This window comes from Mustela nivalis, assembly GCF_964662115.1.
Source record: "Mustela nivalis genome assembly, chromosome: 7".
Taxonomy (NCBI): Eukaryota; Metazoa; Chordata; class Mammalia; order Carnivora; family Mustelidae; genus Mustela; species Mustela nivalis.
The window spans coordinates 90,981,487-90,996,838 of record NC_139026.1 but is presented as its reverse complement, the minus strand read 5'-3'; the positions used below and the strand labels follow the sequence as shown (position 1 = coordinate 90,996,838).

Genomic DNA, 15,352 nt, shown 5'->3' with positions numbered 1-15,352 from the left:
GGCACCGATATTTCTCCATTTGCCACAGACGATTGGTGGGGGGAGAAGGAGGCTCCCAGTGGGGAGAGAAGGTTTTTATTTTTATTTTTTTATTAATGAAAATCATTTCCCGTGTAGCCCAATAGGATGGGTGCTTTGTTTTCTTTGGCAATAATCTGGGATAAACGGCCCTTGCCAACAGTCTCGTAGTTTATACACCAGGGAGCCAGATTATAGCCCTGTAAAATGGAGCACCCCTCCTATAATCCCTTAATTAATTAAATGACAAATTTTGGTCTTCTCTAGTTCAGAAATATGGCTTCCGCATCGAATGTTCAGTGGATTTATTGACATAGGGAACTGCACTGATTGTAATTCAGCAGACTAGAGGAGTGTGTTATATACTGTAGCAGGAAGAGGGGAAATCTACCAAAGGTTTGAAATTCCTTGACTATTTAGGTCTCAATTTTTCTAATTAAAAGTTTCAGTTGAAGCGCAATAGATCATATGCCACCTGTCTGATGGGTCTCCCCAAAGTAGCCTGTGTTTATAGCTTTGATAGACAGCATTCTTGGAACACCTGTTTCTAGGCTTGATATTTTTGAAGCACTTTTTTTTTTTTTTAACTCCAGCGTATTTAACATAACTTTTCCCCCTGCCTCCCCCTCCTCAGCTCCGCTCTGCTATATGAAATATGGGAGACGACAGACCGTTTGTGTGCAATGCCCCGGGCTGTGGACAGGTACGTTTACAATATACTTTATTGTGAATGTCTCGTTGTGAATCAAAGTGGCTGTTTTATCACTAAGGCAAAGAGTTTAAAGCCGGTATTTTACGTGATCACTGGAGGTAATCAGATCAGAGGATTTGCAGTGTGTAAATCCATGTTATGAGGAGGTGTAGGCACTCTACCGTAATGAAATCTGCCTTGCTCTCTTTCATATTGTTATTCTACTGGTATTTGTTTCCCAACCCACAGTGTTGAGGAATACATGTTGCTCTCTCCTGCTTTCTAAAGCTATCCATCTAAATATAAAACAAGTTTAGAAATATCTTTTCCTCAACCTTCGGGGAGATAAAAGTGTGCTTAACATATTTAGAATAGGCAGCTGAGAACGTATTCGTTCATCGTGAGCCTCAGTTTGCTGGAGTATGTTGGATTTTTTAAATAAGAGAGAAAAGTTTCTTTGGACTGTTGATCCAGAAAATCACTGTTGGTAGCTAAGGCAGATCTCTATCTATGTAGGAAATACAAATCCAACATAGAACCTGAGATCTCACAGCAATGTATGAACTACAAGATTTCTCAGCCATCTTCCCTCCCTGACACTGCAGGATGCCTTGTTCTGTGCGTCAGCTGCCATGTTATTGTCTGCATATCTGTACATTATGTGTCAGATACTTTCATCATATGCTTTTTTAATAAAGTAATTTTGTTGAAACTGCTTCTTTACCCATACACCCCCCATTTTGTACCTTCTTAACTCTTCTTCCTAGACCCTCCCCTACTGCCATGTTTCACAAAGAATGAAGAAAAGCATACAAAGGAAGTTTTATCGGCCTTCATGGATTGATTTTATAGAACTGAAAGGTTGAATTTCTGTTCAGTTAGGAATATGCCATGTGACTGCCCAGTGACACTTACTGGTGGTATGTGAGATTGCAGACTAGTTCTATTAAACACTGTAAATACTTCAGCAGAAAGAAGAGTTAAGTTCCAGAGATTCCTAAGAATTGGAATTTGAGAGGTGAATGGGATGAGATAGTGACAAGGAATAAGCAGAAGGATTCTAAAGTCCAATAATGCTGAAAATTTCAGAAAAGGCTAAAAAAGCCATTGCATTCTGAAGTATTCAGTGTCATAGGGTGTATTTCCTTTTTTGTCAGTTTTCAGCTTTATTGTTGACTGTTCTCCCCCATCTGATTTGTATTTTATTCTTTTACAATAGAAGCCACTTGGGAAATTAGGGTGGATTTGTTTCACTTTTCAGACAGCTATATTAGAATATATATCTGAACCTGATCCCTTCAAATTTTTGCGTGTGGATTTGTTGGTAATACTATTTACTGTGATTCCCATAATTGATACCGGGGACCCTTTTCACTTATCTCTCTTTAAAAATCTGCAGTTTTGGTGAAAAGATTTATTTTTCTCATACTTTTATTTTTCTTTGTTTATTTTTAAGCTTCTCAGTGCCCCGCTTATGTTTTATGCTTAAAACCACCTAGACAAGGGCTTAAAGAAATTAAAATGGATTATAAAATAAAAGGAAAACACCAGAAAAAGCATCTCGTAAGCTCCCTGAAAATAAAGGTATAAATGGGTTTCTTTAGGCTGTCTCATCAGAAAAGAGTAGTTTTCACTGAAATTTCTTTTTGTTTTGCTTGGGTTAGAGGTGGTAAAAATAGTAGGGACTTTTTACTTTGGTTCCTTTTGTATTGTTGGATACTGTTTGTCATAAGCCTTTTCCTTCCCCTACTTCTTCCTCCCATTTCTGAATTGTTTGCTGGTATTTTGGTTGTTCAGATTCTTTATAACCTCTACTGTTGGTCCTGAAGCCTTCCCCATTCCCCACCCCTCAATGGCTATGAAACTCAGGGAGTTGTATTCCAGTTTCCTGCTTTATAGAAAAGAATAGAAGGTAGCATTGTTCGTCCCTTTACCTCCTTTGCATGTCAGAATTTTATGATCAGGTAAAATTGTAGTTCTCTAGTTAAGTTTAGTCTCCTTCCAAGTTTCCCCCAATATCTAGTAACAATTAACTCTAAAGTAGCATCTCTTCAAGATTTACTGTGGTGAACAACTGTGGTTGCTTTCTATTATGTGAAATAGTGGAAATCTGGCAAAGAAGATACATTTGGGAAAGCGAACTACCCTAGGCCTATCATCCAGCTTTCTTACATCTCTTGAAAATGGTTTCATCCTGGAGCCACTTGAGGCCTTTAAGTTATTTATAATCCACTGTCATTGATTCAAAATTTTTATTCTAGAAATGGTAGAATAATTTTTAAAAAGCTATGTAAATCCTAGTAGTGGTAATAAGGACCATGATAATTTTTACAAGACATGGTTTAGAACCTACTGCCATTGAAACCTCAAAAATCAGTGGTTTCTACCTCTTAGAGGAAGAAGTAATGAAAGCAAATCATAATTCAAGAGATGGATCCTTAAAAAACCAACCAACAAACAAAAACTGTAGGAATCTTGCATTATTTCAGTGTATGTTCTCTGCCCAGACTTTACCTTATGTACCCCTAAACTCAGAAATTATCTACGCCTTAATATTAAGGGAAGGTGAAAGGAAAATTCACCTAAAATAGACTAGTGGATTATGCTCTCCACCATATAATCAAAACCACCAGGCTTTCAATGGATACGTAAACATGTTTTGGTTGCTAGGCCTTTAATGGCTGTTATTTTTGGATTCTGTTCATGATCCACTTCCCAACAGTAAGTCTGATGTGACACAGCTGAATTCTAAATATGCTACATGCACTTTTTTAAAAGAAAGATGGCTGCTGAAGGTTGTATTCTCTGCATTCTTATCTGAAAAGACAGATGATAGGGTGTTTTGAGCCCTCTCATCTCTGTTCTCCTGTCGAGACCCTGTTTCTCTTGAGGCCTCATCACTCTCCTGAAGAGGAACTTAGGGAGAGCAATATTCTTGCTAATACCTCTCTATGGAATGTGGTAGCAGGAATAGTTAATAGAGCTGCCTCCAGAGAACGGGTTAGTGTTGTTAAGGCAACAGTACCCCAGATACCCTGTGCCAAAGGGTTGGGTTGAATTTGAGTGGTTTGGGGTTTTTTTTTTTTTTTAAGATTTTATTTATTTATTTGAGAGAGAGACAGTGAGAGTGAGCATGAGCAAGGAGAAGGTCAGAGAGCAAAGCAGACTCCCCATGGAGCTGGGAGCCTGATGTGGGACTCGATCCCGGGACTCCAGGATCATGACCTGAGCCGAAGGCAGTCGTCCAACCAACTGAGCCACCCAGGCGTCCCTGGTTTGGGTTTTTGAAATGTTTATAAGATAGCATCTAATTAATACTGTTGTGATGTAGTATAGTTAGTAGAAGTATAGTTTGGTGCTGAATTTAGGTAATCTTCTAAGTTTTTGATGCTTTGGGGGACTCTCTTATTTAAAGGTGGATAGTGAAATTGCTCTGTTGTTTGTAGAAGCAGGAAAAACTACTGTTGACCCTTGAACAATGGAGGGGTTAGGAGCACCCCGGGGGAGTTAAAAATCTGCATATAACTTTTGACTCCCTAAAAACTTAACTACTAATATAGCCTAATGTTGACTTGAAGCCTTACCAATAATATAAATAGTTGATGAACTTGTATTTTGTATGTTATATGCATTATATATTGTATTCTCACTTTGGAATAAGCCAGAGTAAAGGAAATGTTGAGTAAATTGTAAGGAAGAGAAAATTTATGGTACTGTATTATATTTACTTTTTAAAAATTCCACATTTAAGTGGGCCTGTGCAATTCAAACCCATGTCATTCAAGGGTCAACTGTACTATGCTTCTGAGAGTAATCTTGAATTTGTAAATGCAGTTAGATAACTTACCTTTTAGATGCTTTTTGCCCAGTTTTTATTACTAGGAGCCCACAAATTCCATATTCCTGTACCTCCCTTTTGGGAACATGACACTGTTTTGCAGTACAAATTATGCAGATTTAAGTAGTCCTTCTGGTTATTGTAACTAAGCCCTTGAGCAGAAGCTGATCATATAAGCTTATTACTTAGAATGTCTATTTCTTTAAGAGCAGGAACACATTTCCTCTGAGGAGATACTTCTAATGGACAAGATCATCCCATTATTAGCCATTGAGGAAAATTTCTGTCATAATCACTTCTATATCCACTCTGTCCTTTTAAGGAAAAATCCTTTGATTGTTCCTCTGTCCATTGTGACCTGAGGGGCTGTTACTCTTTTTCCCCCCTAAGGTTATCTACTGCCAGATCTTTTCTTCTCCCAGAGGACATTTAGGTATAGGTTGAGGTTCTGTTTGTATCTAACTGAGACATGAAACACATAACTAGCTCATAGACCTCCAGGGCCTGCTTTCCCTTTCTAAGGCCAAGAATAGCAGTAGAGCCCTAGTTGTGGTGGGATTGAGGGCAGCTTCTTGTACCTCCTTATCTTGTCATATAATAGGAATAATGTTTATGGTGCTGTAGTCCTGGCTTCACTTGGCATTTAACCAACCTCCAGTGCTGTTTATTGCTTCGTATCCTCTGCCTTCATGAACATTATCCCTTAAATCTCTATTGCTTTGTAATATATGAGGCAACAAATAGCTTCTATGATTGGTTAAATGCTGGCATGCTACAAAGGTATATGTTTTATTGCCTATGTAACACAAATCTCTAGATTTTTTTCTGTTATCCCAGCCCTCCCTTTAAGTGGGCCATACTGGTATTATGGGACTCTGGATTTTTAATTCTATCCCTTTGGCAAGTATCCCTATTACCTGGCATTAGCACAAAGAAAAGAAGGAAGAATGGGTTGGTGCTGATTACTAATTCTTTATGTCAGGGGAGCATCTTGAATTGGAGAATAATAAGGAAGAAATGGCTTTGATAGGTAAATACCATTTATGGTGGTAGATACCGTCTTTACATGCTTCGACAGGTAAGGGCAATTTCAGGCAAACAAATAAGCCTTTCTTCCTCACCCCCTGCCAAGAGTTTAAAAAAATTCAAATTTTTATTTAATAATTCATATTTCATTCAATAATTCATCCAGTTCCCATCTGGTAAGAGTGCCTGCATGCTGTCAGGCAGCTGAAAATACACTGCATTATACACAATTAGGCCAAATGCTAACCTTGTTTTTTGTAATAATATGTTGATTTTGCAATAACTTTCAGTCCACTCTGAGTATGCTACAGTTTTATGAATTGTTGTGATGGAAGTAGACCACCGTTATGCATCGTGTGGACAAAATTGGGACTAGGATTTTTAAAAATGTAAATATATTAAGAGCAAGGAATTAAACCTTGTTTTTAATGTCCGATCTGGCACTCTTGATACTCGCCTTTAGAAACATGTGGTTGATGATTTTAGCTTTTTATGTTTCCATTATTTTTATGTTACTAAGAGCATAGTGGATTAAAAGCATCCCTGCTCTGATCTGCCAAGGGGAGGCTGTATGAACCTAATTAGAGCGATACCCAAGAAATTAGATGAAATTTTTCGGTTATTCACTCTTGTTTTCCTTGAGTATGACTTAATATTTGGAATGGGAGCCCAGAAACAGTTCTCAGAGCATTCCTGGTAGGAAAAAAAATAAAATAAAATCCTGTATCTTTGTATCTCAGTTCTTCCTAACTCAGGAGAGAGGCTGTTTTCTATTCCCTTCTTTTATAAACTGCCGAGTTAATAATGTGCTTTCTGGAACTGAGAGCCTGTCCTTCATTAGTCCCTCTTTTGCCACCCCTGCAAAACTACGTACAGCTAGGTTGTTAACTTACAAGGTATTGTCATCATTATATAGAATTCATCATTCTCTTATCAAATAATCTTCCAGCTAATGCGGCAGATTGAAGAACAGGCAGTGTGTTCCCTCTTTCTGGTTAGCGTGTTTCTTTAATGCAGATTGACTTGCTCAGCAGTCGCATTTTGTCTGAAGCCCTTGTTAGGGCCTACTCTGTATGTGGATTCATAACACATCTGTGTGTACATCTACAGTGCTGTATAAATAATAATAAGTAATCACCAGATGGCCTATAACTGCTCCTCTGGACCCGCTGGGTCTCTTGAAGCTGTTAGTAAAGTCTTCTGGCGTTTTGCTGGGGAAAACTTGTCATAGATTTATTTCTAAAAAAATTCAAACTCACAACTGGGTGTTTAGGACTAGATATTGCTGTCTGTGTTGTAAATATTTAACAGGCTTTGTACAATGACAAGTAAAAGCGCCATTACTAACCACACACAGTGGCTGTGGAGCTCTTCTTCCCTCCCGGCCATTTAGAAAGGAAACAAAATGCCGATAAATTGTGCATTATGAACAAGGTGCAAGAGATGCTCTCTATGGAAGCTCTTTCATAGGAGAGGAAAGAGAACTTCAATGTTCTGCTCAAAGGATGTAACGGGACAAACTTAAGCTTTTTAACCAGATGCCAGTGACTTATATTAAAATACAGTGTTCTTTTTAAATTGGATTTACAGTACAAAAGAAGCCTCTTCATTTGGAATTAGGGAAGAGCCAGGTTTTGATCTTAATTGAGTCTTTATAACCAAATGATAAACCCCTTTGAAAGGGTTACAGTTGCAAACGTTAGTAAGCATTTAGCTTAATTTCACTTAGCCAGATCTTTAGACTTTTGGTTATGTCTAAAAATTTAAGATAGCTATTGTTTGCCAGTGTTATTTATAAAGCAAATATCTATATTTTTGTCCGCTTTTCATTTGTTTTTGTAAAAGGGGTTACATGGTTTTTTATTGGGGAAAAAAATCTTACTCTGATTTTCTGTTTATAATTTTCTGTGCTGTATTTTACTATTACTACTGTCCGTGCTCCAGTTCCTGTTGTAGGATACTTGCTCAGTACAGCAATGAATATTTTAAAAAATCAAAATAGAACTTATTATCTCTAAATATTAGTGTTTTAAAATCTTTGTGTATCTTAAGATAAAAAAGGTTTCAAACAGAAATTGCATATCTGAACTCTCAAGCCTAGTTTTCTTTTGTCTGTTGAGGGTTGAATCTATTTAACCATAGAGGGTCTGTCCTATAAATCATAGCACATGGCTATTACTTTTGACTTAGAATATGTAGAAAGCTGTTTTCTTTAAAAATCTCACCTTGAAGAAATGACATATAAATTGTGAGGGAGAAATGCTGTTATTAGTAGTTTATTGTAGATAGATTTTGCTTTTTAAATCCCTCAAAAATGATCAGGTTAAGGATAAGATTTCAAGAAGGAAAACATTGTGGAGAAAAGATGGAAGGTTTGGGGGTTATCTCTTTGTAGTAGTGCCTTTGTGTTTTTACTTAGAAGTTTCTTTGTGCACTGAAATACACCACCTAAGATTGTGCTTTGGTAAGAATCTGGACTATTTACAATTGCCATGTGAAAGAACGAAGAGAATGAGAAAGAATTTTGAAATTAGCCCATTCCCAGTCTGACACACCAGACTGTGGCTGCTGATTCTGCCAGCAGATTGAGGAGCCGAACCAACTTCTGCTCTAAAGACCAACATTGCCAGCCCTCATTCCAGCATTTAAATCCCCTTGCTCATATCGATGATGTTGGATTTTGAGCAAACATAATTCTGTCTTTAGATCCCAGGTGGAATTTGCAATTCCCTGGGTTGAGGGAAAGAGTTCTTCCTTTTTGCCTTTGAAAAACTTGGGTAACTCTGCAGGGAAAGTCAGCAGAATAAATCTGCAGCCTTGCCGAGTCCTTTGAGTCATTGTGGAAAGCAGAGCGCTCAGTTCGGCAGTCAGTCGGCAGATTGGCTGTCAGAATTGCAGCTCCGCTTATCAAAGACATAGTCTCTTGAAGAGCCATTTATGTTATTCCAGAGAGAATCATCCAGTGGCAAAAGGAACGCCTCCTTTCTCCTCCCAAGGGTTAGATCTGCTTTTGAGACTGGGCAATTATCCCTTGATTTTCCTGAAAAATGCCTCAATTTACCATAAAGATTGGCACCAGCACAGGTTGCAGACTTGGTTACAGTGACAAGCTCTGATTTCTTAGCCACAGGGAGAGGCATCAGGGTGACACTTGTAAGTATGCCAGAGGCTTAATGGTGGTAATTTTTCTGCCAAGTATCTCAGTACCCCTTATAAGCTTGGTTTCTCTTCTCTTTCTCCGAGGGAGATAACATTTGCTTTATTTTTTTTGCACACCAGTCACTATAAAAATGATGTGAGAGTTGTCTCTCTCTCCTTCCCTCACTTCCTCAAGACTTTTGCCTTGTCTTTTTAGTTATCCTCCTGTCTAGTTTGTGATTAAGCGCTGTGGTCTCTTTTTTTACTTTTTGCCTTCTTGTATAACATATCTTGGCTCTTATTAGTCATTGTACCTGGTAAGGGTTATTAACCAGTGTTTCCTCTGATTTAAAAAAAAAAAAAACAGACTATTTTTTTATCAGTTTTACACTTATAGAAAAATTGAGTGGAGGAATGACTAGGTGTCAGTTGGTTAAGCATTTGCCTTCATCTCAGATCATGGTCCTGGGGTCCTGGGATCGAGCCCCACCTAAGTCTCCCTGCTCAATGGGGAGTTGTCTTCTCCCTCTCCCTCTGCCCCTCTCCCCCACTTGTGCTCACTCTCTCTCTCTTGCTCCTCTCTGTTAAGAAAATAAATAAAATCTTTTGAAAAAAAATTGAGTGGAAAGTACTGAGAGTTCCCATATATACTTCTTATTCTCCCCTGCTACTGTGTCTTTTTTCTTTTTTAAGGCTTGTATTTATTTATTTATTTATTTATTTGAGAGTGCACAAGTTGGCGGGGGGAGCAGCAGAGGGAGCGGGAAAAACAAGCTTCCTCACTGAGCAGGGACCTGGGGCTTGATCCCATGTTGGGATCATGACCTGAGCTAAAGGCAGACCTTTAATAGACTGAGCCACCTAGGTGCCCCGTCCCTTCCCTTCCCCCTGCTATTTTATGTTAGTGTGGTACATTTGTTATAACTGATGAGCCAATATTGATACATTAATACTAACTGAAGTCCGCAAGCTACCTTAGGGTTTAATCTTTGTGTTGTACATTCTATGGGTCTTCACAAATGTGCAGTAATATGCACCCACTATTATTTATCATATAGAGTAGTTTTACTGCTCTAAAAATTCCCGTGTTCCACTTATTCATCCCTCCCCGCAGTTATCCCCAACGCTTGATAACCACTGATTTTTTTTTCTAATATACATTTAATTTTTTTTTGAGATGTATTTATTTATTTGAGAGAGAGAGAGCACGTGCAAGTGAGCTTGTGTGAGTGGGTAGAGGGGCAAAGGAAGAGAGAGAGTCCCAACCAGACTCCCTGCTGAGTGCAAAGCCCTATGCGAGGCTTCATCTCCCATCCCTGAGATCATGACCTGAGCCAAAATCAAGAGGCAGATGTTTAACCTACTGAACCACCCAGGCACCCCACCACTGATCTTTTTACCGTCTCCATAGTTTTTTCTTTCCCAGAATGTCATATAGTTAGAATCTTGCTGTCCTCTAATTCTTTAAAGTTATGAGCAGATAACCATGTGATTAGGTATAGCTAGAGAAAGGGGAAGAGAAAATTTAACATTTAAGGTCACAGCTCGAAGGTCCCTCTAAAAGTCTCAAGAATCTATCCAGGGAGATTAAGGTGGCAGCTTTTCTGATCCTCCAGAAGTCTCTCTGATGTTAAAAGATTTGACTTGTCTAGTGAGAGTTTTACTGATTCTGGGTGTTGGGAGCAAGGGTAGGATGAACATTGAATGGACTGTATATGGGGAGTGAAGGTATTAGGGCTGAGCAAAGAAGTAGTAGAGCCCATGATCCCTTTTCCTTTGATGATGTTGAGTACAATAAAATGTCCTTTCCATTCCTCTCAAGGGCAGCCTTATATGTGACTGAAAAAAGTCAGTGCAACTTAAAGGTAAGTAAGAAAGATTCCCTGTCTTAAAGTAATCCTCTGTACTTCTACATTAGTGAAAGATTCATGTAAACTAATAAGTTACTAGAAAAGTATGGGACCTTTAGTATAAATCAGTTTAGCCACGGATGTAGTATTGGCTACACTAAGGAATAGAAGTTTGTATTTGTGTTTTGGAATAGTAGATGAGGACTGGCTTAGGTAGAATGGTTCCTGAGCAAAGGAGACGTGGCAACTTATGAGGCTGTCAAAGATAAATAGATTTACTTCTTAGTTTTGTATTGGGCTATTTCAATTTCCTTCTGTTAGAAGCTAGTTGAGAATTCTAAGTCTTAAGAAGCATCCTAATAAACACTAGAAGCAACTTAATTCTTTTTGAGATAGAAAGAGATATTTCCTCTTTGCCCTGCCCTGGAAAATTTATATTGTTAAAATATGAGGGAAGGAGACTGAACTGATCTCTCCAGTTCTAGAATTCAGGCTTCCTATCTACTTAGAATAATAACTCTCTAGTATTGGGCAAGATCTCTTTTCATAGAGATAGTGACTTTCCACCTTCTAGACTGGGCTCCAGTCTTGGCCTCAGTGGTAATTTAGTTCCCCTACTGGTTGAGCTGAATTGACTCCATGGTAAAATGAACATTAGCCTACATCAGGCTCTATAACATGATGTTCAGAATTACTGTCGATTAGTGCAGACCAGCAGCTTGGGTATACAGACCTACACACTTAGAGGAAAGGCTATGTTTATATAATGTGGAAAATTGTATTCCACCCAAGGGATTAGATGGGGGGAATGGGAGAGAACAAAATACAAAGAAAATTGTTTAACTCTATTAATGTAATAATAACAGCAGTAATGCAACAGCTAACTGAGCTCTTATGTACTGTATAAAAGTGCTTTATAGATACTACTTTATTTAATCCTAGAAATCCCCTGAAGGAGGATATAATATTATCTCTGTTGTACAGATGAGAAAGCAAAGGTTCAGAGAGACTGAGTAACTTGTACAAGGCCACACGATATTTTGTAATGGAGCTATTACACAAACCCAGACTAGCCCTTTTAACTTCTAGGCTAAACTGGTTTCTCATTATTCGACCTATACATGTAAATATGCTCATCTAACATGGGGGTGGGGTGGGGAGAGAGAATAAGTCGTTTTTTGGTCAGTGGTCCCAGTGCAGTCAGTAATAAACTACAGTTTATTACTATAACTGAGCTTGACTTGTACAAAAAGATAAGAATTCTTACTCACCTGAAGGGACCTCTCTGCAACTGCCTTAGCCTTAATCTGTAATGGTAATGGATTTTTAACTGCCTGGGAGTGCTGCTGAGATGTGGCTAACTCTTTCTGAGGTAAACAATCATGTTTGTAGCTTGGCCATGATTTTAAGATGGAAAGAAAATAAATTCTTGACTGGTCAGAAAGGTAGACAGAACTAGGAAATTGGGACCTAAAAATCTTGGCTTCAGCATCCTCCACTCATAGGCCCAAAGAAGCATTGTGGTGTCATCTTTGTGAATTCTAGAGTGGGTTACTTCCTGATTGACATTTCCTTCTTCTCATTCTTAGTTTTATGCCTGTAAGCTCCCAGATACAAATGGCATCTTTCTTTGTGTAGTGTCATGTAATAGTGGGGCTTTGGTTATAGTGGCTGCCATACTGATTGGTAGCAAGAGGAAATATGACTAAGGTGGGATGAGGGTATGGCTAGAAGTTGGTTAATGGTGTCCTGAGATGTGTATTCTGCCTGGTGATTGCTAACTTGTTTATCCTCTGAATTTTGGGGCGTACAACTGCATGGAGGGTCCTACCCATGAATAATAAAATTCTTCTCTACTCAGATCTTGCATCCTCTTCTTTGATTTCATAGCCCTTCCATATGTCTGGTCTTCTTTTTCCCTTGTGTGTTAATGCTGTGGACCTCATTTATCATTAAAAGTGACATCTGTGGCTAAATAGATACATGGAAATATTTATGTGAAATAATTTGTGATAAAAATATGTGGAAGTACACAAAGGATTGAAAGAGATTGGAGAATTTCTTGGTTGATGTTTATAGTACAAGTATTCTTTGTATATTTTGTCTGTATGTTTTATGGAAAGGCTGCTAAAAATATATATTTCCCTTCTTGATTCTGATTCTGATTCAGAATTTAGCATTCAACATCAGGAAATATCTGACTGAAGTCTTGTCTTTTCTAGCTGTGACCAAGTCAAATTCTTGGCTTCAAAGCTGAGAATGCCTTATTGGGCAAGGTCACAGACTACCAAAACGATCACTCTAGGGGTCAGAGATCTCATTTGTTTATTTTTCTGGATGCCTCTGACACACATTTAGTTCCATGTGTATGCATGCATGTTTGTGTGTGTGTGAGTGTGTGTGTGTGTGTGTGTGTGTGTGTGTGTGTGTGTGTCTGTCTGTCTGTCTCCGGGTGTGTGTGTCCTGGCAGGAGTTCTTATAAAACTAATTGCAGAGAAAAGGTGATTTAAAGCAGCAACCTATGAAACAGAGACTACAAGCTTGATTGGTAAGAGGTTACCAGATAGATAGTAGCAGCTTAATAGGGTGGATGATTTTTTTAAAGGCCTGCATTTTTTTTAATTAAAAAAAATTTTTTTTAAGATTTTATTTATTGACAGAGAAAGCATAAGCAGGGGATGCATAACAGGCAGAGAGAGAGGGAGAAGCAGGCTCCATGCTGAGCAAGGAGCCCACCATGGGGCTTGATCCCAGGACCCTGGGATCAGACCTGAGCCAAAGGCAAGCACTTAACCGACTGAGGCACCCAAGTGTCCCAAAGGCCTGCATTTTAATGCTAAGTCTCAGTTACCTCCTTTTTGTGTCCCTGTTCTCAAAGTCACTGACTGGGGGGAAAAATAACAACCAAAAACTGAACAATAAATCCGTTTATTGGCATGAGTTATTTTAGTCAAGTGAAGAGTTTTCATTGGACTTGTCAAGATCTCAGGTGTGGGGTGTAGGTGGACTTTGCTCTAGAAAACCAGAGTGAGGGGCACCTGGGTGACTCCGTCGGTTTAGCATCTGACTCTTGATTTCAGCTCAGGTCATGATCTCAGCGTTCTGACATCAAGCCCCACTTGGGGCTCAGTGCAACACTGCTTGGGATTCTCTCTCTCCTCCCTCTGCCCCTGCTCTCTCTTTCTCTAAAATCAATCAATCAATCAGTCAATCTTCGGAATACTAGACTGAGCAGATAGTATTACACTTGTCACTTTAGTGAACATCATTTTTTTATACAGTGACAATCTGTGTACATTAATTTTTTATACTGTCTTAAATGTTCATAACATCAGACATTTGTCATTTTACTTCAGTTTCAGGTATTTCTTAGAAGAAGAGACCCTAGTCCACTTAGGCTGTATTGGGAGGGGACAGTAAAAGTAGTTACTCTAACATTTTCAGGGGTCTGGGTGTCTGAATTTGTTTTATAAGGCACCATATTAGATTCAACAATTTAGCTATTTCCTCTTTAGCCTTTCCTTTTCTTTCCTTTAGTTTTTGCCTAGCTAAGGCAATGCAAAAATGGAAAGGGGAGACTTGTTTCAGCATTCTTTCACTTTATATGCATTTGAAACTACAGCTAGGTAGCCTCCTTATGGAGGCTTGTACTTTCAGTTAGGCGCATGTGACTGCTCAGAGGAGAGAGAGTAGTGTGCTCATATTTAGCAGCTCTTGGCAGAGCAGTGGTTAAAGGTTTGAACATATTGTACCTTGTTGGCTCTTTCCTTAGTCCTAAGGGAGGCATTTTGCTCCTCCATAGACAGTAATCGGCTTGTCAGAGTCGAATGACTTTTTGTTTTTTCTTTATCTAGTAAAAGGCAGTGGACTCAGCTTTCCGGGAAGCAATTTCTTCCTCCACCGCATGAACAGAAGGTCGTGGATGCTGTCTCTGAAACAAAGGGAAAGTAGTGATAGAAAAATCAGTGGCTTGGGTGTAATTGCATTGGAGCTCTGTCAAAGAGACAACAATTCTTGTTTGGAAGCTGGACTTTCTGCTATGCTGTGCTTTTCTTAGAATAATAAGCAATGAGTACAGGCTCTTTTCTGAGCACTCTGTGAGAATAAGCATGCATCAAGCTATTTATTTTTACTTAGTCATTTTCAACTTTTTCTAAGGCTTTATTTTTTGAGAGCCGTTATAGTTTGACAGCAGAATGGAGAAGAAGGTACAGAGGTTGCCCTGCCCCCACAGGTCCATAGCCCCAGCCATTATTAGCATCCCCCACTAGAGTGCTGCAGTTCCTGTAACTGATGAGACTGCACTGATGCGCCATCATCACCCAGAATTTATAGTTTAGGGTTCACTCTTGGTGTCGTACCTTGATGGGTTTGGAAAGATGTATAGTGACATGTATCCATCATTATATTATCATAGAATATTTTCACTGCCCTAAAAATCCTCTGTGCTATCTTCTGTCCCCTGGCAACCACTGATCTTTGTACTGTCTTTACCATTTTGCCTATTTCAGAGAGCCATTTGGTTGGAATCATACAGTATGTAGCTGTTTCAGATTGGCATCTTTCACTTAATATGTGTTAGTAATATGCATTTAAGGTTCCTCCATATTTTTTCTTGGCTTGATACCTCATTTATTTTTAGTGCTGAATAATATTCCATCATCTGGACATACCACAGTTTATTTATCCATTCACCCATTGTAGGATATTCTGGTTGCTTCCAGGTTTTGGTAATTATGAGTAAAGTTGCTATAAAAATTCATGTGCAGGTTTTTAGGTGGACATAAGTTT

The 15,352-nt window shown here is 38.7% G+C and overlaps 1 protein-coding gene across 14 annotated transcripts in view; it reads left to right on the top strand.

Moving 5' to 3' along the window:
* LOC309869822 (cyclic AMP-dependent transcription factor ATF-7) overlaps positions 1-15,352 on the top strand; it is an 82,855-nt gene that overhangs the window by 20,220 nt on the left and 47,283 nt on the right. For 9 of the 14 annotated variants that reach the window (XM_082741523.1, XM_082741531.1, XM_082741525.1 and 6 more), the window contains one exon: positions 653-721. In XM_082741523.1, coding sequence (XP_082597649.1) covers positions 674-721 — 48 coding nt within the window. In that variant the 5' untranslated portion in view covers positions 653-673. Of the gene's footprint in view, positions 1-652; positions 722-10,533; positions 10,577-15,352 lie in introns of all 14 variants that reach the window. The other 5 variants (XM_082741535.1, XM_082741529.1, XM_082741528.1 and 2 more) reach the window with 1 other exon arrangement.